At 36.9% G+C, this 27135-nt stretch overlaps 1 protein-coding gene across 2 annotated transcripts; it reads right to left on the bottom strand.

Annotated features, from left to right (window-relative positions):
* Positions 1 to 635: 635 nt before the first annotated feature.
* Positions 636 to 27135, bottom strand: LOC129268147 (carboxy-terminal kinesin 2-like). Of its 2 annotated transcripts, XM_064104891.1 has the most exons (17): positions 27025 to 27135; positions 24819 to 24874; positions 24038 to 24163; positions 22895 to 23120; positions 21554 to 21637; positions 19625 to 19716; positions 18886 to 19031; positions 18029 to 18239; positions 17017 to 17184; positions 16464 to 16607; positions 14858 to 14980; positions 14089 to 14262; positions 13240 to 13404; positions 12132 to 12270; positions 6999 to 7212; positions 6009 to 6084; positions 636 to 4924 (listed from the first exon to the last, which is right to left on the bottom strand). In XM_064104891.1, exons 2-17 carry the CDS (start codon positions 24828 to 24830, stop codon positions 4880 to 4882), a joined length of 2145 nt encoding a protein of 714 aa, XP_063960961.1. In that variant the 5' UTR covers positions 24831 to 24874; positions 27025 to 27135; the 3' UTR covers positions 636 to 4879. The 2 variants fall into 2 exon arrangements, with proteins under 2 accessions (XP_063960961.1, XP_063960962.1); XM_064104892.1 differs by lacking the exons at positions 636 to 4924; positions 6009 to 6084; positions 6999 to 7212 and adding an exon at positions 7493 to 7653 and having other exon boundaries at positions 27025 to 27127.

Genomic DNA, 27135 nt, shown 5'->3' with positions numbered 1-27135 from the left:
ATTTTTGTTTGATTGGTGACATCATATGCAGCAGCTTTACATCATAAAGTAAAAAATTCTATTAAATGAAATGTAATTTTCTCAAAAAAAATGAAAATGGGTTTAATTATACTAATAGTCACAGTCCATTCATGCCCGTTCCTGAAAGAACAAACATTTTAGTCATCATTAACCATTAACTAATTGAAATCAATGCATTTTATATTACATAACAAATGCAGCTGCTCATACAAGACGTCACAAATCAAAAATTTAAAATTCTAATAACTTTTTTAACCTTTGATGCATTTTCCTCAAATCTTCATCACTATTTTAAATCACTTTTTTTTTCTGGCATTTTTACAACAAACTTTTTGTTAGGGTAAAATTGGCGGTGACACGACATATGCTCCAGTCGTAATATCACAGAGGTTAAAAACAATGTAAAGATAAGGATTAGGGTTTATTTAGTTTTGGAAATTAAGTTTTATGTTTGGCTTAACGTGCAGATTTTCCATAGGAGTGCTTGTCGCCAGAGCAAATGTCATAGAACTCTTCCCCCTTTAAGATTTTCATCAAATTCACCACATCCTGTATAACTTTACACTAAGTTAAGTCTTAGCTTCACACTAATAAAAGGCATTTCAATGCAAGAATCACTATTTACAGATATCATATCTATTCTCATCAAGAAAAAAAGACAAAGAAAAAACATGGTCTCAATACTGAAATACAAAGTTTGCGAACTACACTCTATGGCCCGTATTATGAAGTCAGGTTTAACTTAGACCATGGTCTAACTCTGTGCTAAAATTATGGGAAGCCAAAAGTGTCAAAATTTTTATTAAGTTGTATGGGTTTTATGTTAACTGTGCTCTTTCATGATTCATCGATGGTGAAGACAATCATCTATATATTTATACTTCCTAGATAATATGAATGATTTCAGAGCCAAATGAGCTGAAATATAATATCTCTACCGCTAGTAATTTATGTAACAATTGGCTATCCATACTTAAACCACAACTTTAAACCCGAGTTTAAGTTAAGCCCGACTTCAGAATACGGGCCTTTGAAATTAAGCATACACAACCAATCAAATAATAAATTTGGTGAGTGCACTTGTACCCCAGAGGTAATTTCAGTGCATAGCCCCTACCCCCAAATGTTGGGTTTTGACCCCTCTCAAAAGGCCAGTACCGCACACCTTTCGACTGGTCCACGATCCAATTTCGGAACAAATCGCATTTTGCTCATTTTCTGAAATGTGAATCAAATCAACTGAAAGAATATTAGTTTCAAATCATAGCGAGTCGTACGATTGCTATGACGTCATTACAACTAGATATTAAATTTGCTTTTATTCTAATAAGGATGTCAGTGACAGATCGAACATATGTATTTGTACGATGATTTAGAACATTACACAGTAAGATATTCCTTGTCTCAAGTCACATTCTACTACGTTCAATTCCAAAATCGGGTCGCAGACCAAACGGAAGGTGTGCGGTGGCCTTTATGAACATAGTCCCTTCCATTTTAATTCACAAATACTTTAAATCTTTGAAGTGACACGTACCCTAATTTTTCTTGCTTGTGGGCCCTACCTTTCATTATTCATTGATAAAAAACAATAAACTCTGCCCACCGGTGCAACTTCATAATTTTTCAGGCAAATTTGCATAAGTCAACCTTCCATTTATAAGTCAAATTTTCGCCCAAGTTGAGAAAAGTGTTAAGATCAGATTTTGCAAAAATATGTTAAAATTTCTCTTTAATCGAACAGATTTTTTGTACTCCTAATAGATTTGACTGATGTAAAGGTTACCAATAATTTCAACTTGGAAGTTTCGCCCAAGTTGAGAAATGTTTTAAGATCAGATTTTGCCAAAATGTGTTCAAATTTCTCTTTAATCGAACAGATTTTTTGTTCTAATAGATTTGACTGATGTAAGGTTACCAATAATTTCAACTTGGAAGTTTCGCCCAAGTTGAGAAATGTTTTAAGATCAGATTTTGCAAAAGATATGTTAAAATTTCTCTTCAATCGAACAGATTTTGTTCTAATAGATTTGACTGATGTAAGGTTACCAATAATTTCAACTTGGAAGTATCTCGGTGGGTGTTACATAAAGCTGTTCGTCACCTACGAGCAATTTTATGAACGACTGGTAATCCTTTCTAGTGGTTAATAATACACACCAGATTAGGTGCTGATTTAGTTCCTACAAAAGGACCACCAGTCGATCGTAAAGTCTCTCATACGTTCCAAACAGCTTTATGAAACACATACCTGGGCTCCGTAACACAAAGGTATGCGATGAATTTATACGAAAGAACCGCTCTGATTGGTCCCTGGTCAGTATTTTACACCTAATGCGCGTGTAACATTTATATTGATTGGTCAGTTCATTTAGCAATTGATCGCTAATCTTTGTGTTGCGGAGCCAGACATGCAAAACAATGTAATACACAGCAATGGACTAAGGCACTTCCACTTTCAACCTATTTTCAATTACATTTTCATTTATACAAGTCCTGAGAGGCCTGTTTCATGAATATTCACAAAAAATGTACAATTATGTGGAGTTATTCAATTATTATGGTACCAAAGAAAACTTGATTACCTTCTGAGCTCTGTTTCCAAGTTAAAATCATACTGGCACATTTACAATTTATAAATCACAATTGTTTAAACAGTGCAAGGCGATACAAATATAATTTAAAAACCAAAATTTGAATACCTTTCTTCCCCTTTAAAAAGTCTCCTTTAAAAATCAATGATTATTTACAACATGAGAAAAGTTTAACAAGAGTAGGCTTATCAATTGCTAATATCAATACATTCCTAACAAAAAGTTTAAACCCACAAAATGAAATATATATATAATATTACTTAACGACCAAAGCTTAAATTCATTTTCCTAGTCCAAATTCAATCCCACAAAAATCAAATGAATAAAGCAATTGTTGACAAACTTATATTCATTTTCAAGGCCTGAATTCATTAAAATGCTACAATATCAATATTCTTTCTACTTTTCTTCATTATCACCTGAAAAATGTTTGGATCACATACATGTGAATGGCAAATGAATCAAAACAATAAAAATTTCAGAAAAAATTGCCACCCAATTCATACCACATACTAGTACATGTAGATCTATCATCGAAATTGTTTTGGCTGGAAAATAAAATGTGTACATACCACAACTTGGATAAATATAAATGTACAAAAGAATAATAGTTACTTTGAATGTTGTGGTAATTTGACTTCAAATTGTATGCATGATGCATTTTTACAAAAGGCATATCAGCAAATATCTACACCTCTTTATCATTTTACATTATGTACAGTATGAAAAAGTTATTTACAAGAAATTTACAGTGTCATTACAATTTAATTGTTCTTGTTTTATTATCATTACAGTCTACATGTAATGCCATGGTCTAACCTCCCCTATCCCATCATCATTCATCCAAAATCACAGTAATTTGATGGAGGGAGGGGGGGATGTTGCTCTCTGCCCCCATGTTGCGCCACCCCTGCCTGGATTATTTATCAATTGGCCTATTCTCTTGCCGGCATTATTTCTTATATTTTCACCCAAGACATCTATTGCAGGTAATTCCTTGTTTTGATTTTCACCCAAGACATCTATTGCAGGCAATTCCTTATTTTGATTATCACTTTTTTTTCCAATATTTTATTTTCTTAATATTTCTATCATCCATAACACCATGGAAATGAACTTCTTTACATCAAATGAACCCATAAACATCCTAAATTTTCATTTAAATTTTTGCCGATGAAGACTGGTCCTGGAATGGCTGGAATATTCCTTCCTAATCCAACTCAATCCATTTCAGTAATCATTCTCTGATTTACAAAATGGCAGAATTGCGATATCTAATGCAATGCTCGATTTGACAGATAATAATGAATTGTGAAAGGAATTTCCCTGGGCATGACTTGCTCATCCGGTGTCAATGCAAATGGTATTACACCATTTTAAATTAAATGAATAAGCAATGTTAAGCATTACTCCAATAAATGATTCAGTAAGAATAGAAAGCATCATCTTTGTGGAGATCTGCCATTTTTATCCAGATGATCATTTCTGCATACACTTTGTACTTAGTATAGGTTCTATCTTCGCGTTCAATTGCTAAATTTTACACTCCATGCCAATGTTTCAACAATGAAAGCAAAAGTCCTGAAACCGAATTCCAAATTTCATGACAATTTATCATGCAATGGAACATTTACTGGTAACTATTCTGAAGCAAAGTGGAAAATTCTGAATCATATTTTTCATACATATTTCAGATAATAGCTCCTTTTCTGATATCACAAACACGTTATATAAAAAAAATGTGTTGCATACTTGAAGAAAATCTTATGAAGAGGATTCAAACCAATTCCCAGTAAAAAGGGTTAAAATTTGTGAGAAAAATTGCAACATTCTGCACAGTGTATAGTCAATAAAGGACCACTTGAATGATAACACACTAAATCAATACTCAATGCATTCATACCACAATAATTATGTTACCAAGTAGCTAAACAAGTATTTTACCCCTCAGATCACTTTAGTTTCCCTAAAACAAATAAAATCATAGGCTACTTCTTTCTTTGTATCTCAAAAGGTATATTTGAAGACTACCTCGGGAGCGTTTCATGAAAGGACTTGTCAGACATCTATGCGACAAGTCCCATTTTATCCAACAGTTGCCATAGTAAGAGTGCTTCTTAGCCAATCAACATCAAGGAAAGTTGTCAGATCTGACAACTTGCGGATGAAATGCTGCCCAGTAATAACTATGTAGAACACCGTGATAGACGACAAAGAGTTCATTCATCCATGTATGGTTATCCCCATGCTTCGTGAAGCTGCGCTTATTTAATCTTCTTCTGTGCTGTCCCAATGTTACACTGGTTAACCTGTAGACAGGAAGTGATCAAGACAGAAAAGACTTTAGAATTTGACATCATATCCTTTGGGGAGATATCTATCTACAATGTGCTGAACTCAACCCAGGTGAGGTAAATGGAAGGAGGTAATTCCTCAAAAAGCTGTGAGCACCGGAATCGGATGAAGAGCTTAGCCGGGGTAATATAGGAGCACCTTGAGCACTTATCAAGGTGGATATGTGTGCTATTCAAATACCCTATATTATTATTACACGTCTTACTATTATTATTATTTATTAGCACACAACACTGGCGCTGGTCTAACGGTCCCAGACCGGTAAAATTTGCTGTTGGGCCAGTAACTTTTCAGAAATAGCCAGATTTACTGGTCAAACATGACCAGTAAAAAATATATCAAACTGATACAAAAGATATTTTCTCCTCTTTAGTAAATTATAAAAATGGCTCTGGCATCTTTGCTCTTTAAAATTGAGAAATAGCTCTCATGAATTATGTTGTGTGTGTGTGTACTGTTTGTATGGTATTTTGGGGGCAATAAAGGCAATAAAGACAGCAAATAAACTCAAGTCTTTTTTTTAATGATTTTCTTTACTTTTTGGGGACCAGTAAAAAATAGAAAACCTGTATGTCTACTGGTCTGACATTAGCAAAATAATGCAAAATATTTTTTGTGAAGGTTTGAGGAAAATTCATCAAAGATTTATAAAGAAAGTTATTAGTACATGATTTTTATTTGTGATGTTATATACAAGCAGCTGCCCCATACGTTATATAATAAAATATGCATAAATTTCACTTTTTTAAATGGTTCATGAATAAAATTAATTTTCATTGAAGGAGCAGGTGTGAAATGATTTTTCTGTTGATATACTAGAGGTACAAAAAAACTTTTTTTAAATTTTCAAGAAAATGACATTCCATTGATTACTTTCTCCACGATATAATATGTGGGGAAGCTGCTCAATATGATGTCACATATAAAATGAAAAATAAAATTCTCACATTTTTAATATTTGATGGATTTTCCTCAAACCTTCACCAATATTTTTCCATTTTTTCCTGCCATTTAGCAATAAACTATGCAATGGCTTACCTTGGTAGCAAACCTCAGAGAACAGAGTGTCTCTTGAAAGTTCTCTTCTTTGGGTGAAATGTTGACAAACATTAACCTATAAGAAAAAAACAAAACAAACAAACACATGAAGTCACCGATCTGGAAACCACTGGCGTATCATTGAGATAAATTAAAACACAATATTCCATTATATATTAATCATCCCCCTTTAGTTATGTCTCACGTCCGATTTGCTGACTATGACGATTGTACATAAAAGGACAAGATATATATATATTACAGTATCATAATAATAGCATCTACTTCCATGCAAGAAAACATGGAAATAATATTTTTAATTACAAAAACAAAGCAAAATGTCCCTATGCAAATAAATTACAAGAAGAAAATTAAGTCAAAAAGTAAATTAAAAGATCATTTACGACACTACATTTATTAGTATATTAAATACATATCTTTGAAGAAAAAATTTGAATCCAGATCCCCCCCCCCTGATCTGCGTGGCACCAGCTTTTCTAATTGCAGATTTATCACAAAATTTATGTTGAGAGGGGTGGATGGATTCCATCCTTCTCCTTTTGAGGATTCAGGCTGCTGGTACGTAAGCACTTTACACCTAATGCTATTCATTTGAATTGAACCAAAACTAAACAAACAGTTATATGATATATTTTGTTTTGTCATGTATTGTAAATATTGTAACTTGTTTCATGTATTTTTGTTCTTTCCTATGTTTTTATTCAATACTGTAATTTATTTGCTGTATTTGTATCACTGTAATTTAGTTGTCATGGATCCCCCTGCTTTTCAAGCATCTGGCTTTCATAGGGTGTTTGATCCTCACATTTTACAATGTATATATCTACTCATGTGATTTTCTACCTAATAAATAAATTGATTTGAATTTGAAACCCTCAACCGACGTATGAATTAGTTATGACAAGTGGTACAATGTCGCTAATGAGCTTGTTCTGAGAGTACAAGGAGGCCGATAAAAGGTAAACTTACGTCTTTGAATTCCCTCCAAGAGAGTTCTGAAGGAGGTGTGTCAGCTTGCTATTCCTGTAGGGGATGTGAGAGTCTTTGTTTGCCAAGGCCAGGATCACCTTACCGAGGTTACTTAGACTCTTGTTGATGTTCTGTGTTTCTTTGAGACGATCCCCGGTCGAACCAGACGATGATAGTCGCTCGCTACCAGCTAAATCAACCAGGTTCAATGTGCCTATTTCAAGTAGTATGAGAGAGAAATAAATAAAACAGGTTACTGAGACTCTTGTTGATGTTCTGTGTTTCTTTGAGACGATCGCCGGTCGAACCAGAAGACGAAAGTCGCTCGCTACCAGCCAAATCAACCAGGTTCAATGTGCCTATTTCAAGTAGTATGAGAGAGAAATAAATAAAACAGGTTACTGAGACTCTTGTTGATATCCTGGGTTTCTTTGAGGCGATCGCCGGTCGAACCAGAAGACGAAAGTCGCTTGCTACCAGCCAGATCAACCAGGTTCAATGTGCCTATGTCAAGTAGTATGAGAGAGAGAGATAAATAAATAAAACAGGTTACTGAGACTCTTGTTGATGTTCTGGGTTTCTTTGAGGCGATCGCCGGTCGAACCAGATGATGATAGTCGCTCGCTACCAGCCAAATCAACCAGATTCAATGTGCCTATGTCAAGTAGTATGAGAGAGAGAGATAAATAAATCAAACAGGTTACTTAGACTCTTGTTGATGTTTTGGGTTTCTTTGAGACGATCCCCGGTCAAACCAGACGATGATAGTTGCTCACTTCCAGCCAAATCAACCAGATTCAAAGTGCCTATTCCACGAAATAACAAAGAGATTATCAATGTTTTTCAACAATTATTTTGCTATTAGTAAAACAAACTAATCATTAGGGTGAACTTCCCCTTTATTACTGTATAAGCTGTTAATTTCGCGGGGGTTTTATTTTCGCGAATTGCCGATCGGCCGCGAATTTAACAACACGCGAAAATATTTACACATTTCTTAGTCAGTGCCAATGTCCCCAACAGCAAAGCTTTGCTATTGAAAACACCCAATGTAGTTAGAAAGTTGAGATATGCACCTTTATATGTACAAAAAATAAGGCTTAGAAAGTACAGTTACTGATTCAAAAAGTAAGCTAGAATTTCACTTTTTTAATTTCTTAAACAAAATCAGAGCCTAAACTATTTTCTAACATTATTTTATCAATATTTATTCACTCAATGTAATATTAAAATGTATTTTCCATGAAATAATTTGATTTTATTGTCATCTGATTGACTCTATACACACGTATTGGCAGCTATTTGCATACTCACTAATATTCATAAGTCACAATGTCACATGACCTGGGGCGGTATTCTGAAAACGTTCTTATCTTAATTTTGTTCTTATCTACGTCACGTTCTCAAATTGGTATTCTGAAAACGTTCTTATCTTTTTCTTATCTTTTGTTCTTATCTTTTTCCTATCTTGCTTTCCATCGAAGCTGAGCGCGTAAATTTATAATTCACGCATATATTACAAAAGCGCGCTAAAAGATAAGAACAAAATAAAGATAAGTGGTATTCTGAAAACGTTCTTATTTTTTTTCTTTCTTATCTTTCACGATATTTAAGATAATATTTAAGATAGCTAGAGGGTTATCACATCTCACGATGTCCGCGTTTTTTCTTGCTCAAAATCGATGGCCACAATAGTAACAAGTATTCCTCCCACCCTTTCTTTAATTCACCCTTTATTTTGCCCGTCTCTTCTTTTCTATCCTTTCTTTCTTTCTTTTATTTAATTTATTTTATCTTTTTCTTCCTTTCTATCTGTCTGTCTTTCTTATTTTCTTTCATTCTTCAATTATATCTTTTGTTTTATTCTGTTTGAATCTTTTATTATTTTTTCTTTACTTTGCTCATTTTTTTGTTCGTTCTTCATTTACTATTTGTCTTTACTTTCTTTCTTCTCTCTGTCTTTCTTTTATTAAATTTTTCTTTATTCTTTCCATTGATTTTTTTTTTCGTTTCATTTTCCTAACTTTTTATTTTCCCTTTTCGTTTTTTGTTCTTTCTTTCTTTGAATTTAGCTTTCTTTCCTTTATATTTTTGTAGTCTTCATGTTTGCGTTAATTTTCCTTTCATTTTTTTCTCTCTCATCTTTATTTCTTTGTTTCATTTTCCTTTTTTTCTTTCTTCACTTTTTACATTTTTATTCCCTTTTTTCTCTCTTTCTTTCTTTTTTATCTCTCTAACTTTCTTTCATTCATTTTTTCAAACTTTTTTCCTTTTCGGTTCCTTGTTACTTTATTTTTTATTTTTAGTCTGACCTCTTTCTTGTTTTGTTCCTTTTAGATTCTTTCTTTTCTTTATTTTTTCTTTATTTTTTCCCTTCACTTTATCATTGATAATTTGTCTATTTCTTTCTTCTTTTTCGTTCTTTTATTCATTCTTTTCTCTTTTTAAGTTATTTCGCTTGCTTTCTTTTGTTTTACTCTTTATTTTTCTGCTTTGTTCCTTTCATCTTTTTCATTCTGACCCTTTTCTGTCTTCTTACTTCAATACCTACTTACTTTCTTTGTTCATATTTTATTCTTTATTCGTACCTGCTTTATTTACTTTTCTTTATTTTGTGCACGTGGACGTCTCGAAATAATAAAATCAGTCATTGCGTACAAAATGCCTATTTCGCGCAATGCGCCAGAAACAGTGTACGCGCAGCGCCCATGATATTCTCTTCACATAAGGAACGCTTCTATTGGTTAAACTGCCAATATAAAGCGAATTTTGATTGGTTATGTCCTAAAAATGGGCGTGTTGAAGATAAGAAGGAGGCAGTCCCCGGGCAGTCCTTACAGAGATAAGAACGCGTTAAGAAGATTTTCAGAATACCGATTTGCAATGATTTCAGCGTCTTCTTATCTCAGTGAGATAAGATAAAAGATAAGAACAAAGATAAGAACGTTTTCAGAATACCACCCCAGAGCTTTTAGAGGTGAAGATTCTGTTCACAAAGTTCAACATTTTTGCAGTTTAACCAACTTTTTGAAAAATGAATCGAACAAAGCACAATTCCAAAGATTGCTAAACCCTATGGATTACAGATCAAACTGTGACATGATGAATTTTTAGATCTAAAGGTAAAAAAAGTGAAATTTAAGTAGGAGTGGGCTATACATGGGTCAAAAATACTTTTTTTGTAATTTCAATAGGACAACAGTTTTTTTTTATTCCTTGTAATGTATCTCAACATGAAATGACAATATTTTTTGTCTCGGGTCCGAGAAAAAAGTGTGCCGGGCCAAAATCCAAAATGGCCGCCAAAACCCCCCAAAATCACAGTTTTGGCCACAACTTTTTTATTTGGTGGTCAATTTCTCTGGTTTTGGTGTCTATTCATATGTTTTTTGGGGCAGGCAATTTGTTTTCCCTGTAATTAGTACTTTTTAACCATTATTTGTAGAGTTAAAAGGTAATTATACCTAAATTTTCCCATTTTTGTAGCCTTTTTTCAGCCAAAAAGTGGGTTTTATCATCCTGGGGTTCTGGGATATTAGATGGTACGAGGTCAACAATAGCAAGCAGCTTCATATACATGTAGCTATATTGCTTTTATTCCTCCACTTTGGGTTTTACGGATATTTGTGAAATATATCTTATTAAATAAAAAATGTCAATTATCCATTGGGGCTATACAGTATACATATGTACAATATACTGTACATACATACTGCACTGCATAAATGCATTGGCCACCATGACAGATAACAAGGCTTGTATAAACTATAGTGTCATAGAAATGAGCTCTCAGGTTTAGAATTAGATGCCTCAGAAATTGAAGATATGTTTTGTCTCAGAAATTGAGGACATGTTTTGTCAAATATGCTAATTCAGGGGGCGGAGAGAGGTAATTTACACTGTAGCTATTCTGGGCCCCAATGCATAAAACTTTACCATTATGTTAATAACTTAACTTAATGGTAACTTGCATGCAATCCTTTATCTGATTGGCTGTTGATCAGCGTTACCATGATACTAGTAGTTACCTGACCCCATAAACATAGGCCAGTTAGACACCAGAACCAGGTTTAAAAAAAGCCTCCAAATGAAGAAGATATGGCTAAAAATGTGATGTACGTATATATACATGTACAGTATGTGATATTTACATGTAAGTGTAATTTACGTTGCTGGTTTCACAATGTACATCAGCTGACAAGGAATCAAATTCACAATCTAATTCTAAACCTTTGAAGCTCATTTCTATGACACTATAGTTTGTATACAGGCCTTGTCATATGCCATGGTGGTCAATGCATGGATATATGCAGTGTAGTATCAGAGTATGTACAGTGCATTGTACACCGTATAGCCCCTATGGATAAATGACATTTTCTTTTATTTGATAAGATATATTTCACAAATATCCGTAAAACCCAAAGTGGAGGAATAAAAGCAATATAGCTACATGAAGCTGCTTGCTATCGTTGACCTCGTACCATCTAATATCCCAGAACCCCCAGATGATAAAACCCACTTTTTGGCTGAAAAAAGGCTACAAAAATTTGAAAATTTAGGTATAATTACCTTTTAACTCTAAAAATAATGGTTTAAAAGTACTGATTATAGGAAAAACAAATTGCCTGCCTCCCAAAACATATGAATAGACACCAAAACCAGAGAAAATGACCACCAAATAAAAAAGTTGTGGCCAAAACTGTGATTTTGGGGGGGTTTGGGCGGCCATTTTGGATTTTGGCCCGGCACACTTTTTTCTCGGACCCGAGACAAAAAATATTGTCATTTCATGTTGAGATAAGGTAAAAGGAACACAAAAAAACTGTTCCCACAGTAAAACCAAAAATCACCCATTTATAGCCCACTCCTAATTTAAGCCACCTTTTTCCACAGTTTGTAACTGTTTTTACAGGGACAAATTTATGTACAAAAGAGGCATCAGCATGGAGACTTTGAGTATAGATTTGCACATGATTTGCACTAGTTTTGCTTCTTTGAAATGCTGTGGAAGTGTTTTGTACATCTTCCGATCGTGAATATAACAACCCGCGAAAATGTCGGGACCCCCGCGATTCGCGAAAAGTTCTGTACGCGAAAATCACAGCTTGTACAGTAAATGGTATAAGAGCTCACCTTGGCAATTTTCTGATGTGATTGTGTTCTGACCGGTGAGTTTCAATCTGAACACGCTGTGACTTCTTGAAGATCTCTCGTTGCAGTTAGTCGCTGCTACGGCTCGGTTCTGCGATGCTTTATGTAAAAGACTGTTCACCTGCAGCGAATGGGTATTACGGAGAGAATTATTGATTCATCTTACTCATATTACAACAGTAAGATAGAGAAGCTGGTTATTTCATAAAGCTGTCCATAAGTCAGGAGCAACTTTACGAGCGACTGTCACTGGTGACCCTTTCTCCAATTTCTCGTGGTAATAGTTGTTGATGTAATTCCAAAAAAAAAGGGCCACCAGTCGTCGATAAAGTCGCTCGTATATTACGAACAGCCTCACAAAACATCCACCTGGCCAATGAAAGACAATGTGGAGCAAGGTGCTATTCATTCCCTTGGAGCAATAGTACAGTACAGATGAAGTGAAAATTAGAATGTTTGGATAGAAGACCAAATGATGGTTGAACTAAGCAGTAATAAGACCAGGTGGGTGTTTCATAAAGCTGTTCGTAAGATAAGAGCGACTTTAAGAACGACTGGTGATCCTTTCTTTTGGTAAATGGTATACACCATTGGCGATGGTTTAGCGCGTAAGAAACATTCACCAGTCGTTCTTAAAGTCGCTCTTAACTTACGAACAGCTTTATGAAACGGCCCCCAGGGCCCTTAACAGAAAGGCTAGCGATAAATCGTTAATTTGAATTCTGATTGGTTCCAAGTCAGTCTACTGAGCAAAATGCGCATGCAACACTGATCTTAATAGGCCATTTTATTTAGCGATTAATCAGTAACCTTTGTGTTACAGGGCCCACATAGGTTTAGGCATAATGGTGTTAGATAATCTAAGAATTAATAACTGGACCACATGACCATGACCAAATCTTTAAAAAATCATCTTTTCCCCCTCAATTTTCAGGGACTACATTTTAGATCGTACTACCTAAATCTGCATCATTTGATAAGCATTGGCATTGGAATGAATGGGGATTTTCTAGTGTACTAGTGTATTCTTTCCCCCAGGACCAAATTGAAAGTGGACTAAGTGGATAAAAACCCTTCACTTTGGACTCACCTGATTCTCTGACGTGACATCAACGATGTTGATATTCGTCACCTCCACTTCACTGGACTTGGCTTCCACCATACGGACCTCGTGCTTGACCTTAGAGTTAGGCGATCCTAACAGATCACGGATAGTCTCATTGTAGATCTCCAAGAAGCTTGCTTGGAATGTATACTACAATAATAAGAGAAGAGTTAGGTATTTCTAACACATCACAGACAGTCTCATTTTAAATATCAAGGAAGCTTGCTTGGAATGTGTACTACAATTTTAGAATTAGGTATTTCTAACAGATCACCAAGTCTTTTGTAGGTTTCAAGGAAACTCGTTAGGAATGTGTACTGCAATAAATGAAATTCTATATCAAGAACGAGATCACATATGGACCTTATGCTTGACCTTAAAAGTTAGGTGCTCCTAGCAGATCATAGATTGTCTCGTTGTATAGCCAGGAAGCTGGCTTGGAATGTGTACTATAATAAATTATATTATATTTACACCTAGTAAGTGTTGCTACATTCGTTATTAAAAATTTGATATTGGGTGACTAGTGATACGTAAAGGATTATATCACTTCTCAAATAAAATATATTACTGTAATGCATCACTATGATGCAAAGACTTGCTGACCAACTACAGATGGGGACTACATCAACCACAACCACCCTGTCATTTATTTATAGGGTTTCGCAATCATACTACCCAACTTCCATCCTTTATCTTCTAGATCTGCAGCTGTTGTGAAGACTTGCTCAACGGCTCTGGGGGTCATACCAACATTGTCTTCATTTAGGTGGAAATTGCTATCTAACCCCAATCCCCTAATATTTATTTGGCATAAGTGATCATGCTACCTACCTTCCAACCTTTCTCTTCTAGATCTGCAGCCGTTGTAAAGACTTGCTGAACGGCTCTCGGGATCATACCAACGTTCTCTTCATTGACTTCTTCAGGTCCTTCCATCGTGTAGGTTTTACCGCTTCCCGTCTGACCGTAGGCGAAGATACATACGTTGTATCCATCCAAGGTACTCTGTTGTATAAAACAATGGAGATAAAAACCCAAACATTAAAGCCAATATAACAAATCCACATTGAAAAAACACCAGCAAAAGATAGTTAATTGGTGATTGGCTTTTTAAGTATTTAGGACTTGGGGACGTGAATCAGTCTATGGCAGTTTTTCCCACATTTTTTCCTCACATGAAATTCAGAAATCAGGACACTGGCCATTTTGAATATTGAAAATTAGGACAATCCTGATAAAATCAGGACAGCTGACAGGGCTGCGATTTGTCCACTTTCTGTTTGTGTCATCCCACTTCCCTCCAACAAGTTTGTCTCGTAGATCAAGTGGGTTTAGCCGTGAAGGTGTTAGATAATCTGAGAATTAGACCATCTGCTAGTAGACCAAGTGGGTTTAGCCAACGATGGTGTTAGACAATAAACAGCAATAATAATAATTATAATATTTGTAGGGCACTTAATACAGGTGTTTCTAAGCATTCAGACAATCTGAGAATTATATTATCTGCTAGTAGACCAAATTAGTTTGGCCATGATGGAGTAAACAATCTGAGAATTAGACTACCAGCTAGTAGACCATGTGGATTAAATCCAGTATTTACCTGGACAAGCTGGGAGATTTCCTCAAAGACCTCGGACTGCTTTGAAACAGGTTCAAAGACACGATCAAAATTGAACTCGTAATGGGATGTTCCGTTTCGCCCATTCCTCGTGCTCATTGTACTCTAGAAAAAAGAAACGCATTGTCAACACATAAATTATCCAGTAACACAGTTAAAGATAAAGGCCAGGGGGTGTTTCACAAAGATTTAAGTATGACTTAAGTCGTACTTAAATGCCGACGCGAATATGATATGCAACGCGTGATCTTATTGATAGATACGCAGTGCTGCGCGTCCTCATGACACAATCTGACCAATGCAGTCAAGCCTTTTATACCGTATGCAACTCGGTATTTAAGTGCGACTCTAAGTCATACTTAAATCTTTGTGAAACACTCCCCAGTTGTGATAATAATTCAAATTGAGATTCTACAGAATCCAATCGAATTACACCAAGGTGTCTGTATGCATTTATAAAACTCTGTAGCAAAGAATTCTGTAATGTATTGCGTAATTGCTGAGAAATTAGCAAAGCATGAAATCCCATCAAATTGTCGGGTCACTTCTAATTGATCATGAATAATATAAGAGGGGGCTGAAACATGCATGAGTTTTCATTATATTTAGAGAACGTATGCATTCTAGCTTTTAGCGTTGCAGGCTTTCCATAGTTGCGACTAATGAACGGATCAATTGCACATTTTTGTTAAAAGGGCTAAGGAAGTATTTTGGTTTTTCAGAGAGGGACGAGGGATACCTAGAACACAGGCAAAAAAAAACAGGCAAAACTTAATTATTTTTCATTTTATTTCCGGGGGCTACTTTTACTGCCTACTTACTGCCTAAATCTGCAACATTGCAATGAAAGGGAATTTTTCAGCCCTGGCTCATTTTTTTTTAGTTTGCAGGGCTCTTTAGAGCATTCCGGGGGTGATATCGCCTCAAGCCCCTGTGTATTTTTCCCCCTGCAACTACGTACACATCTACATAGGGGCTATTCCATGGTTACCCACGTTACATTTGGAGACACCTTGACTCATACTTGGAGCTGTAACTCCAATATTATTGATAGGAACTAAACATCTCTTTATCACAACAAAGTACGCAGTCTGACTATCCTTTGTATAAAAACAAAACTTGGGAAATTTTATTATGCTCCTGCAAAATCTTTGAAATGTGTCGGTTACTCATGTTACATGATTTGGACATGCATAAAATGAAGTGTCCTCATACAAGGCTTTTATGAAAGTTGATTATATCCATTTCAAAGAAGTATATTACTATTAGGGAGACAAACTTTGTATATAATTCAAAAAATAAAGAACACATTGTTTTTACTAGGGGTGCAGATAAAGTGGTTACTCACGTTACGGTTCAGATGGGCTATACAGTACAAAGACACATTGAGCTCATGTCCACCAACCTATGGAATTGCCCATAGACAGATCTCGTTGAGACTAACATCACTGAGTTTGTCCGGAACAAGTGTTTTACTGACGACATCAGGGAAGTTAATATGAGGGACACTTATAAACACAATATACTCAAGTAGGATTCTATATAGACAATATTTTTTAAAGATTGAATTGAACAATATGAGACATACCTCATTGAGGCTAACGTCACTGAGTTTGTCCAGCACCAGTGTTTTACCGTCGACGTCGGGGAAGTTAATATGAGGGATATCATCTCCTGCAACCAGTTCAGAGCTAAGGAGAGGGCGCACTCTGCAGAAGACACGAATGTTACCCTAGATGAAAATTGAGAAATGGAGTTTTATTTATAAAAATAATAATAAAATAGGGTATTTTTATAGCACACATATCTACCTTGTTAGGTCCTCACTCCTATTTTACCCTGGCTAGCAAGGACACTGATTCAAGGGGTAACTGATTCGTTGCAAAAGCGGATGTAACTACACAAGTGCTTACTACATTACGAGCAGACTGGAATTTGTTGGGTCACACGTCACTGAACAAGCAGACTTTCTAGTTCGGTGCACAGAAAGTGGATGGCAAATACACGCTGTGTCCTACATCCCAGACCTTTGGTTATTGTCGATAACGAGAATTAACATAGAAGCTTGTGCTATGATAATCTTGGCACGGTTAGGCTTGTATCCAAACCCACGACCCCCTTGGCTTTGTCTGAAGACTCACCTTCAATTCCTGTATAGTATTATGGAGCTTTCTCCTGATGGACTCCTCCTCCCTGATCCGGCTTTCTTTCTCCGCTACACTGGCCTTCAGCGCCTCGACCTCCGCCTCCAGATCAGATATCCTTGTGTCCTTTTGCCTACCAGACTCCACAGACTGCTCCAGCTGGTGCTATGTCAGGAAAGCAATGAAAACACATATGTACTCCTACTCTCTTCCCTTTATTATTTCTAACATTACTTCTTCCTTTGTTTGCATTTCTCTCTGTATCCCCTTCCCTATATCATACATCAATATACGTTGTTGTTTTTTTACTATCTATTTGTATATTGAAATTTTACTCTGTACAAATTCATGTTATTCAGCCTTTGGCTGCGAAGTGAATTTATCATAATAAATACCATTTATCTATCTATCTATGTTGAACTTGTATATTTCAGAATACCTGCACCAGTAATATACATATATATTTTTTTTTACATTTTAATGCTTTCCATATTTGCATGATTAATGTTCATAATCAAGAGGCCTAACTTTATTACTTAAGCATCACAAGCGATTCCTCACCGAACAAACACGAGGGAGAATGGGTGAATAAAATTAGTATACAACTGAATGCTGAATCGCAAGGAAGAAAGCCCAGAACACGCAAGACTTGAAATGACGCAATTTCTTAACATCTTGACTGAAATGAGAGATTTCCATGAAGTAAAATTATTACATTTGAAGTTCAGCTTGATAATATGAATACTACAGAATTCTGATTGCTCCAAGCCATTTTTGATGAAATTTGTCAGTGAAACTGCATAAAACATCGCCACCCGATAACTATGTCTGATCATTGTATTGCTATCAGTGTTTCATTTCTGTACTCTTTCTTGCCTTATTACTTTGGTACAGTGTATTTCATGTTATTTAAATATTTATTGAATTTAATTGAATAAAATCATGGAATTAATTTGATAGCTCCTAATAATAATTTCCTTTTCTACCACAAATTATATTTAATCAATACCTTAGTGGCGTCCAACTGGGCAACATAACCGGCCTGAGCTGCTGTCATTGACGCTATAGAGCTCTTCAGACCAGAACACTCCTGACGAGACGCTGAAAGGTCACCCTCTAATGTCTCTATTTGTCTTTTGAGACTTGATCTCGTCATCTCCAAGTCTTCCTTCTCTCGATTTAGACGCCGTTCAACTATAGCGTGTTCGTCTTCAGCATCCCTATAATCACAAATAAAGAGATGAATGTTCAAAGTTCATTTCCTACATAATGATTCCCTCTTTTAGAATTGGTTGCACTGATAGAGTATGCGAGTTCATGGTCCCATCTTTACAAAGATTTGTAAATGATCCAATCATCCTAAACTACATGCATATATGGAAAACAATCATTGTCATATTTTTTCCCCTACAGTGTTCATGAAATTTGGACAATGTCCTTTGTTAAAAAAATGAGGAAGATTGAATTGTGAAGACAGCGATGAATGCAGGAGTATGCCATATAGAAAACATTTTGAACAAACATGCATTTTAGGTAGTGGCATTGCTGGTTAGAGGCTGATTGGATCAATAGGGGGTGAGGGGGGTGGTTGAAGAAGACGGTTCCCTCTAAAATTCCTGCATTTAGCAACTTTAACCCTATAAGGACTGGGCTATGGATTGAGGACTGGGGACATGAATGGGTCTAGGGTGATTGTTTTCCTCACATGATATTTCAGAAATCAGGATGTCCTGATTCATAATAAAATCAAGACAGTTGGCAGGTCTGAAATTCAGCATTTCTAGATAAGCTACTACAGGTAGCTAAATTGGTTTCTAGAATTGTTGCTAGTTTTATGGTTAGTAGATTGCTTATTAGATTTCTTACCTGAGTTTCCTCTCCAAAGACCTTATAGTCTCCTCGGCCTGATTGGATAAAGACTCCTTGATCTGAACAGTGCCTTTCAGCTCTTGATTCAAGCTTTCCAAGTAGGCAATTCTGTCATTGTTTTCTGTGATCCTTCCTTCGAGGTTCTAGAGGAAATACAAATGAAATAGCCAGTGACTGATACTAAACTCATCTGGACAACATATCGGGGTAACTAGAATGTACAGGATCTATCTTGATTGGATAAAGTCTCTTAACTCAACAGTGCCTTGCAGCTGTTGATTTAGGCGTTCCAAGTATGCAATTGTGTCATTGTTTTCAGTGATCCTTCCTTCGAGGTCCAAGAGAAAATACAAAAGAAATAGCCCCTGGCTGATACTCAACTCATCTTGGTAATGTAACTAAACAATGTAGAGAAATTAAACCATGATAGACATCTAATGACCAAAGCTGATTTTTCTTCTCGACATTGAAAAGCAGCATACACCAAATGTTTCAACCGCTTCAAGTTCATAGGGGTGGGTTTAACCTGAGCAGAATCATAATACCCTGGGACTATAAAGCCTAAGCTGGCTGCAAATACTTTTTGTACATAAAAAAGGCAAAAAATGAAAGAAAATTTCTGTCATTCACTGGGCCAGAAAAAAAAACATTTTAAAAAACCCATGTGCCTGAACTGGCAAGTTGTCAGGGCCTGAAATCGGGTAAAACCCAGACGACTGGCACCTCTGATAATTACCTGGTTCGCTGCCACCCTGCTTCCCATAGCGGCTTCCATGTCTGCTAACCGACCTTTCAAGTCCCATGGCTGCCTCTTGCTCTTTGGACCAGCTGTAAAAAAACCAAGATTAACAATAATCAATATTTCAAGAGGTTCTTCAATGAGAGAAAGTTTTTCATGTTGGCATTTTTCTTCTTTATCCCTTCTACATGACAATTTAAACAAATGTTTTCACTGCATCTTGCACGTCTGTCTGATACGTTAGTGAACCACAGACGTTTAACCCTATCTAGGCCGGGGTATTTTGGGAGTTCATATGGCCGGGGGGGGGGGGGGGGGGGGCCTCCCAGGCCCCCCCTTGAGATCTCGGCCATCGAACGCGCCGAAAATTGGCATGCGCTTTGTCTAGGACATAATCTACAAAATTGTATAGTAATCTATTTCATGCGAATCGCTATTAAATGATTATGCTAATTTATGCGTAATTAGTATGCGAAATCATACTTTTTCCTTTAACTCCCTAAATAAAGCTCCAAAAGTTCTAATTTTTGGTATAGAAACTCTTTGTGGTGTTCTTAGCAAGTGTACATGAACAAAATTGCAATATCAAATCATTTTCTTATGTATTATATTGTTCTTTGCAATTTCTTATGTATTTTTTTTGACCTTTTGTTTTTCATTGTTTTTTTCAATCAAATTTGTTGGGGACTCTTTTGAGATCATAAAAAGCATAAAATTAATACATTTAGACCAGAAAAACTAAAAATAATCATACATTTATGATTTTTGGTTGAAAACACAATTTGAATTGACTTTGTACACAAAATCACGTTTTTGAGCAATTTTGGGTTTGACATGCACTTACATAATGTTGCGTAATTTCAGAACCACGTACTCACTACTCACTACTCACTAATATTGCGCGAATCGTTGAGGGGGGGGGGCCTCGGAGGCCCCCCCCCCCCCCCCCCGGCCTAGATAGGGTTAAAGGAGAATGAAACTCTTGGAGCAAGTTAGCTTTTGTGAAAGCAGAAAAATCAAAGAATAAGATCAACAAAAGTTTGAGTAAAATAGGACTAGCAATAGAAGAGTTATGAGCATTTGAATGTCGAGATCACTAATGCTATGGAGATCCTCCCATAGGCAATGCGACCAAGATCTATGATGTCACTGATGAACAACTCTCCCCTTTTGGACACTGAAAATATACCCCAAAACATATCTTTTTGCTCATTCTAATCATATGACAAACGATTCATCAATGATATAATGTTGTGAAACCTCTGTACTTGTCCTCTCATAAAGAGAACACCTCACCTTGTGATAGAGTCTATAAAAGTGAGAATATAAGTGAAATAAGTACTAAAGTAATGAGGGAGTTGTACGTGTGTGACATCACAGATCTTGGTCGCATTGCCAATGGGAGGATCTACATGGCATTAGTGATCTCAATATTCAAATGCTCATAACTTTCTTATTATTCATTCAATCTTCCTCAAACTTTCAACAATATGTTTCTTTGATTTTTCTCTTTGATATGGATTCAGCTGGTTTCAAGGGTTTCATTCTCCTTTAAAATGTGACTGAATATAGTATCTCAAATGCACCTACAATCATTCAAGCAGGAAATTAGATTATGGGAATTAGAAACAAGAAAAGTTTTATTTTTACATGTATATCATTTAAAAGCATTTTCAATTAGTGAAATTCATATGCAAAGTCCATTTCGGCCAACTATCTGTTCAAGATTCAAGAAAATATACTTGCCAACCCTAACCTAAACTAAATTTGTTTTCAGACACTACAAAGTGCATGCACAACAAAAATTGAATAAACATCTATGAGTAGATAAAATAAAGAAATGTATAAAATTCAATCTAGCAAAGTGCAAAGTTGAGCAAAGAGAGTGATCATAATTGTCTTTGACTAGACGTCTTGGGATGTTACCTGTTTTGCTTGGTGGTGGAGCTGTTGTCCTGGTGCCAGGTCTGGTGGTAGCGGGGGCTGCTCTTGATTTAGGGGCTGGTTTTACTTTTGGGGGTTAGATGGTTGCATGAGAGTTAGTGAGCTAATTGATATATTGTTGCTGGGCTGTTTATGTATCTCAAAATGTACGTAACAAATTCAAGACACAAACTAAAAGGCTGGATTTTCTATTCATGAATTCAGTGGCAACCTTGTCTGGAAAAAGTTCTCTCCGGGTATAAAAAGTACATTCATGTTTCACCCAAAGAGGTTGCTATATTCCTTTTCCTAAATTCTGAGACACAAGATTTTAACAGCTCTATGGCGAAATGCAGGAGTAATGATGCTTTTAATACATTCTTTGCATTTTCACATTATGGAGATGCAATCTTCTCTAGTTTTGGGGTGCACTTTCGCTGGGGTGCAAGAAAATTACAGTCAAACCTGTCAATTGACCACTTGTAAAGAAGGACCAAATGTTCACTACGACCATAATTTTGTGGGTTTCCATTGAATAGCATTCCCCCATTACCTGTTCGTAAAGGCCACAAACTCAGTTTCCATTACAACATTCCCCATTTCCAAAGTGTATTTCATGAACCTATTCATAAAGACAACAAGTTTGTTTACCCTTGAATTCCCTATTGAATTAGTCCATAAAGAACACCAGCTCAAAATACCACTTTTCTTGGCTCCCTTGAGCGGTCTTTATTACAGGTTTGACTGTACAGTGTATATAAAAAAAACTTGTACAGGTGGGTGTTTCATAAAGCTGTTTGTGAGTGACTTTACGAAGGACTGGTGATCCTTTCTTAGAAGCTAAATCAACACCAATTAAAATTTGCAGTATGATATTTACCACAAGAAAGGATCACCAGTCGTTCATAAAATTGCATGCAACTTTATACAAAAGGCTTTATGAAACACCAAACTGAATGACAAAGAATACAATGTGATACAAGCAGGTCAAAAGAAAACCAATGGAATGGATAGGACAAATGAGGAATAAGATGGAGAAAGAGCTCCAATAAATCTAATAGCAAGAAGTATGTGATGAACGAAGGTACTGCCTGATAACAGCACTCTTTGTAGGCGGCTAATGATTGCAAAGAAATGAAATGTGTTCCAAAGCCTGGATTATTGAGAGCTCTGCAAGTTTTTTTCTAAAATAAGTTCAAAGCAATATCTGACATTGCTATAATAAGTGTGCTCAAGACTAGCTCATGAATATTACATTTGCTGGGGCCTCCTTTATAGTGCAATGCTTTTATAACGTTTGTAACCGTTTTAATGAAAATAATTTAAAAGAATTCAATAACAAACCTGATTTAGAAGGTGCAGCTGGTTTAGACTGCGCTCCGAGGCGTGGCTTTGATGTGGCCAAACCAGGTCTAGCAGCTACCGGTTTACTAATTGGTTTCGCAGTTCCTCCCCTTGCTAACACGGCTGAACCTGTTTTCCGCACAGCAGGAAGGGCAGGTCTCCTTGCAGGCGCAGCCTCGGTCGTATCAAGTCGAGTTTTCTTTTTCTCTGGGGCAGCATTTTCTGCCTGTTTATTAGAGAAATTAAAAGAATATCAATTCTATTAAACTTTGAACTTTGAAATTAGGTGGGGGAGAGCAGGAGGGTTCGACGAATCTGTCACTTTGTCTCCAAGTAGATTCTCTTGGGACCGTAGAAATTTGTTTGACTCGTAAAAATTTGACTTTGAAGATGGGTGATTTCAAGTCCGGTGTTGGCATTGGCATTGGCTTTGGAATTTGGATGCTTCCCCTCGCTCTAAAATCTATTCTGAGTTTGTAAAACTGATCCAGATCACATTATTGACATCTAAAAAACTAGTGAGTGACTTTTCAGTACCATCTTCATGTTATGTTTGGTGTTAAACTCGTGTAAAAATTTACCTAACACCAACACCAATCTAGGTCAACACTGAACTTGAAATCACCCACTGTATTGTCTCAAACAGAATTTTATGTTGAAGAATGGTGACTGTTCGACTAATGGAAGGAGGACTACAGAGTCTACTGTATACAGTCCCATTCTCTTATTGAGTTCGTCCGCAATCGTGTAGCAATCACCCATGATTATTTAGGTCTGGGGTAGGTGGGGCCTACTTTAATTAACGTCACGATCTGAAAGATAAGTGGAGCGTTGTGGCCCAGTGGATTAGTCTCCGGACTTTGAAACAGAGGGTCGTGGGTTCGAATCCCAGCCATGGCGTAATTTCCTTCAGCAAAAAATTTATCCACATTGTGCTGCACTCGACCCAGGTGAGGCGAATGGGTACCCGGTAGGATTTATTCCTTGAACGCTTTAGCGCCTATTAATATGGCGGCTTAGCTACAGCCGGGGTAATAATATGATACCAAGTATCAAAGCGCAGTTGAGTATATGCACATAGTAACTGCACTATATAAATGGACATATTATTAGTGCCCTCAATGATGCATTATTACACTTTACCTGATTGTCTGCCACTAGCGCCCTCTTGAAGCCAGGTTGGGGAAGCTTGGTAGGAAGTTTAGAAGGAGGTCTCAGCTTGCTTACACGGCTGACCACATTAGGATCCTGAGTGGACAGTGCCGATCCCTGCATGGGAGTTAGATACAGAATCACAGAATTAGCTTAATGAATACAGTCAAACTCGTATATCAAGGCCACCCATGGAAATAGAAAAAGAAACCCCTAGAGTAGTCCAGGGGGGCATTTCATCAACATTTCCGTCCGACAAGTTGTCAGATCTGACAACTTTCCTTGATAATGATTGGCTGAGAGTCACTGTTACCATAGTAAATGTCGGATAAAACAGTACTTGTCGGATAAAACGTCCGACAAGTCCTTTCATGAAACGCTCCCCAGATTGGACTTTGATACAGAAGCCCTCTTACCAAAGCTACTAAAACGTAGAGGGCCTCTTGACTCCCAATTGTGCTAACCCACTCATCTTGCAATCGCATCCGCCAATGCAATATGGGGGAGGCCGGGGTGGAAAAATTGTATTTTAATAGGGGGGGAGTAAATATGAAATTTTTTTCCTGAATTGAATAACTGGTGTAGAAATAAGTAGAATACTATAATTTAGTTACACAATCCAGAGTGCACTTTTTAAATCTTCAATTTTCTTCCTCTCTTGTCTTCTTTTTCACCACTTGAAAAACCATCCAATTCTTGTGGTGATAAACACAAGACACAGAACTTGGTTTAATGCTACATCCCCTTTACAATTCAAGGATTCTTGTCTTACCTGACGAGACATGATGAATTCTGATCGATGAAAGAGCTCTCCTCGATCCTCTCTCCCTGCATGAAAAAAATATATATTGAAGAGATATTGTTAGATTTTATAGTGAGCTCAGTTTAAGTTTCAGGGATACACAGCATAATTGTGCAAATTCACTAACAAGTTAGGTTTTTAACAATCTAAAGCCTTCAGCTTATATACTAGCACTCTCAATTCTGGTCATTGCTGTCTATGTGACGGTCAAGTGAAGAGAAACCATTCTCATATTCTCATGAGTTTTAAGCCTTTCTCCACTTCTCTTGTAAATAGAGGAGCCTGTGGTGACTCATGTATACCATTCTGAAAATAAGGACCGTCATTGAAAATGAGATCAAGGGTACTGCACATCCTCAAACACAAGACAGATAATGTCTGCATTGAGATCAAGGCATGCCTCTAATGGCTCTATAACTGAGACTGAGAGAACTGGATTCATGGAGAAAGGCTCAAAATCTGAAATTGAAAAGGGGGCACACGTAGGCCTAGATTCTCGAATCTAAAATTAATTTCACAATTGCATGCCCCCTCCCCCATTTCACTAGGAAAATAAATGGAGAAAAAGAAAATGAAAAGGGGCGAAACAGAAATGAAGCATCAAGACTTGAGCTGCAATATCATCTCACAGTCGATCTGACTCAAATTCAAAATAGGGTGTCTGGACTGAAGCTACACTGCAAAGAGTCAGCATGAAACAGGCTAATTTCGGAAGAAAAAAAAGGCACGTTTTTTTTTTTGGGGGGGGGGGGGAATTCAGCGTGTGATCTGAACTGATTTTTTTTTACTGTTTGGCCTAGGCTTAGCCGCTTAGTTTGGGATGTACAGTGTATGGAAAGATGAAAATCAGGGGCTTCTTTTGACACTATGGACAAGAACACATAATCATCTGAAATAAGGACAAAGAGATAATTGCAAACCCTTTATTTTGTGTGTGTGTGTTGATCTTGCCATTTCCCCAAGTGTTTATTATGGGGAAATGAAACTTCAGTTTGGCACATTTTTTTTTACTGTGATCTGATTTCTAAGACTAAATCTTTAAAAAAATCATACCATGGCATTAGAACATGCACCAAATTGGACAGGGCAAATCTGCAAATCGCGCGCTGTCGCCAAGGGAAAGACAATGAAATCAAGATGGTGACATATTATTAACTGTCACTCTGCAGTCACAATTCCACACACAAACAGAGTGCGCATTTGCCATTAAATTTAAAAACTGCATGCGCGACGAATGGTGCATAGGCATAGCTATACTATAGTCTATAGTCTAGACCCGCGCAGCTTTAGGACCCCCTACCATACACAGCCTACAGTCACCTACTCACTATTAGTTGAGACTGAAAAAGTGTGAGCTGTGCTGTGGGCAGTTTGGCTGTTCATTAACCCAGAGAGCTCCCGCCCGCGCAGCGGGCGGGAGCCCAGAAGCTCACAGTGTATTCTACCATTGCCACCGGACAAGGGTGATTTATGGTCTAAATATTTCTCCAAATGAATTGTGAAAACAAAAAGTGTACAATTACCACGATTATATGGATGAAGGTCTAGCGAGTGGCAGATTCCTGACATCTGAGCACAGTCTGGAACCTCAAAAAAAACAAAAGTTCTTTCCTTCTACCCAGTCTCGATCGGCCGTTTTGTTACGATTTTTAACAAAAATGGCCGATCGAGACGGGGTAGAAGCAGAGAACTTTTCGTTTTTTTGAGGTTCCAGACTGTGCTCAGATGTCAGGAATCTGCCACTCGCTAGACCTTCATCCATATAATCGTGGTAATTGTACACTTTTTGTTTTCACAATTCATTTGGAGAAATATTTAGACCATAAATCACCCTTGTCCGGTGGCAATGGTAGAATACACTGTGAGCTTCTGGGCTCCCGCCCGCTGCGCGGACGGGAGCTCTCTGGGTTAGCTGTTCATGTGAAGCCGCGCTGCAAACGCGAAGCCGAAGGAGCTTCATACGAAAGCCAGGCCGGGCGCAGGGGCAGGGACAGGCAGCGTTGCCGGTACACTAGTCTTCAGCGAGCCGATTCGCGTGCACAGACAGTACAGGGGCAAATCTCACTGGAGTGAAATTAATAATGGTTACAATGTAAAACACATAACATTTTGGTATTAGAACAAAAGACATCATGATAATAAAGGCATGGAAACAATTACAATTCTTGTATCTTACCGGTTTCTTCGTGATTCAGTTTATTCACCACCGATTGCGGCCTGCGGAAACAGTTCGTCGCTTGCCTTTCTTGTTTTCAAATTCATCACACATACGCGCATGCGCAAATCC

Source organism: Lytechinus pictus, chromosome 9, assembly GCF_037042905.1.
Source record: "Lytechinus pictus isolate F3 Inbred chromosome 9, Lp3.0, whole genome shotgun sequence".
NCBI lineage: Eukaryota > Metazoa > Echinodermata > Echinoidea > Temnopleuroida > Toxopneustidae > Lytechinus > Lytechinus pictus.
The sequence above is the reverse complement of the archived record's forward strand: the minus strand, read 5'-3'. Positions and strand labels throughout refer to the sequence as shown.

Bases quoted from the DNA above. Each gene is read 5' to 3' on its own strand.
- LOC129268147 (XM_064104891.1), bottom strand. The intron at 14,263-14,857 runs GTAAATACTGGA...TTTATACAACAG, and splicing joins AAATCTCCCAGCTTGTCCAG to AGTACCTTGGATGGATACAA. The intron at 7,213-12,131 runs GTGAGCTCTTAT...TACTTGAAATAG, and splicing joins CACATCAGAAAATTGCCAAG to GCACATTGAACCTGGTTGAT.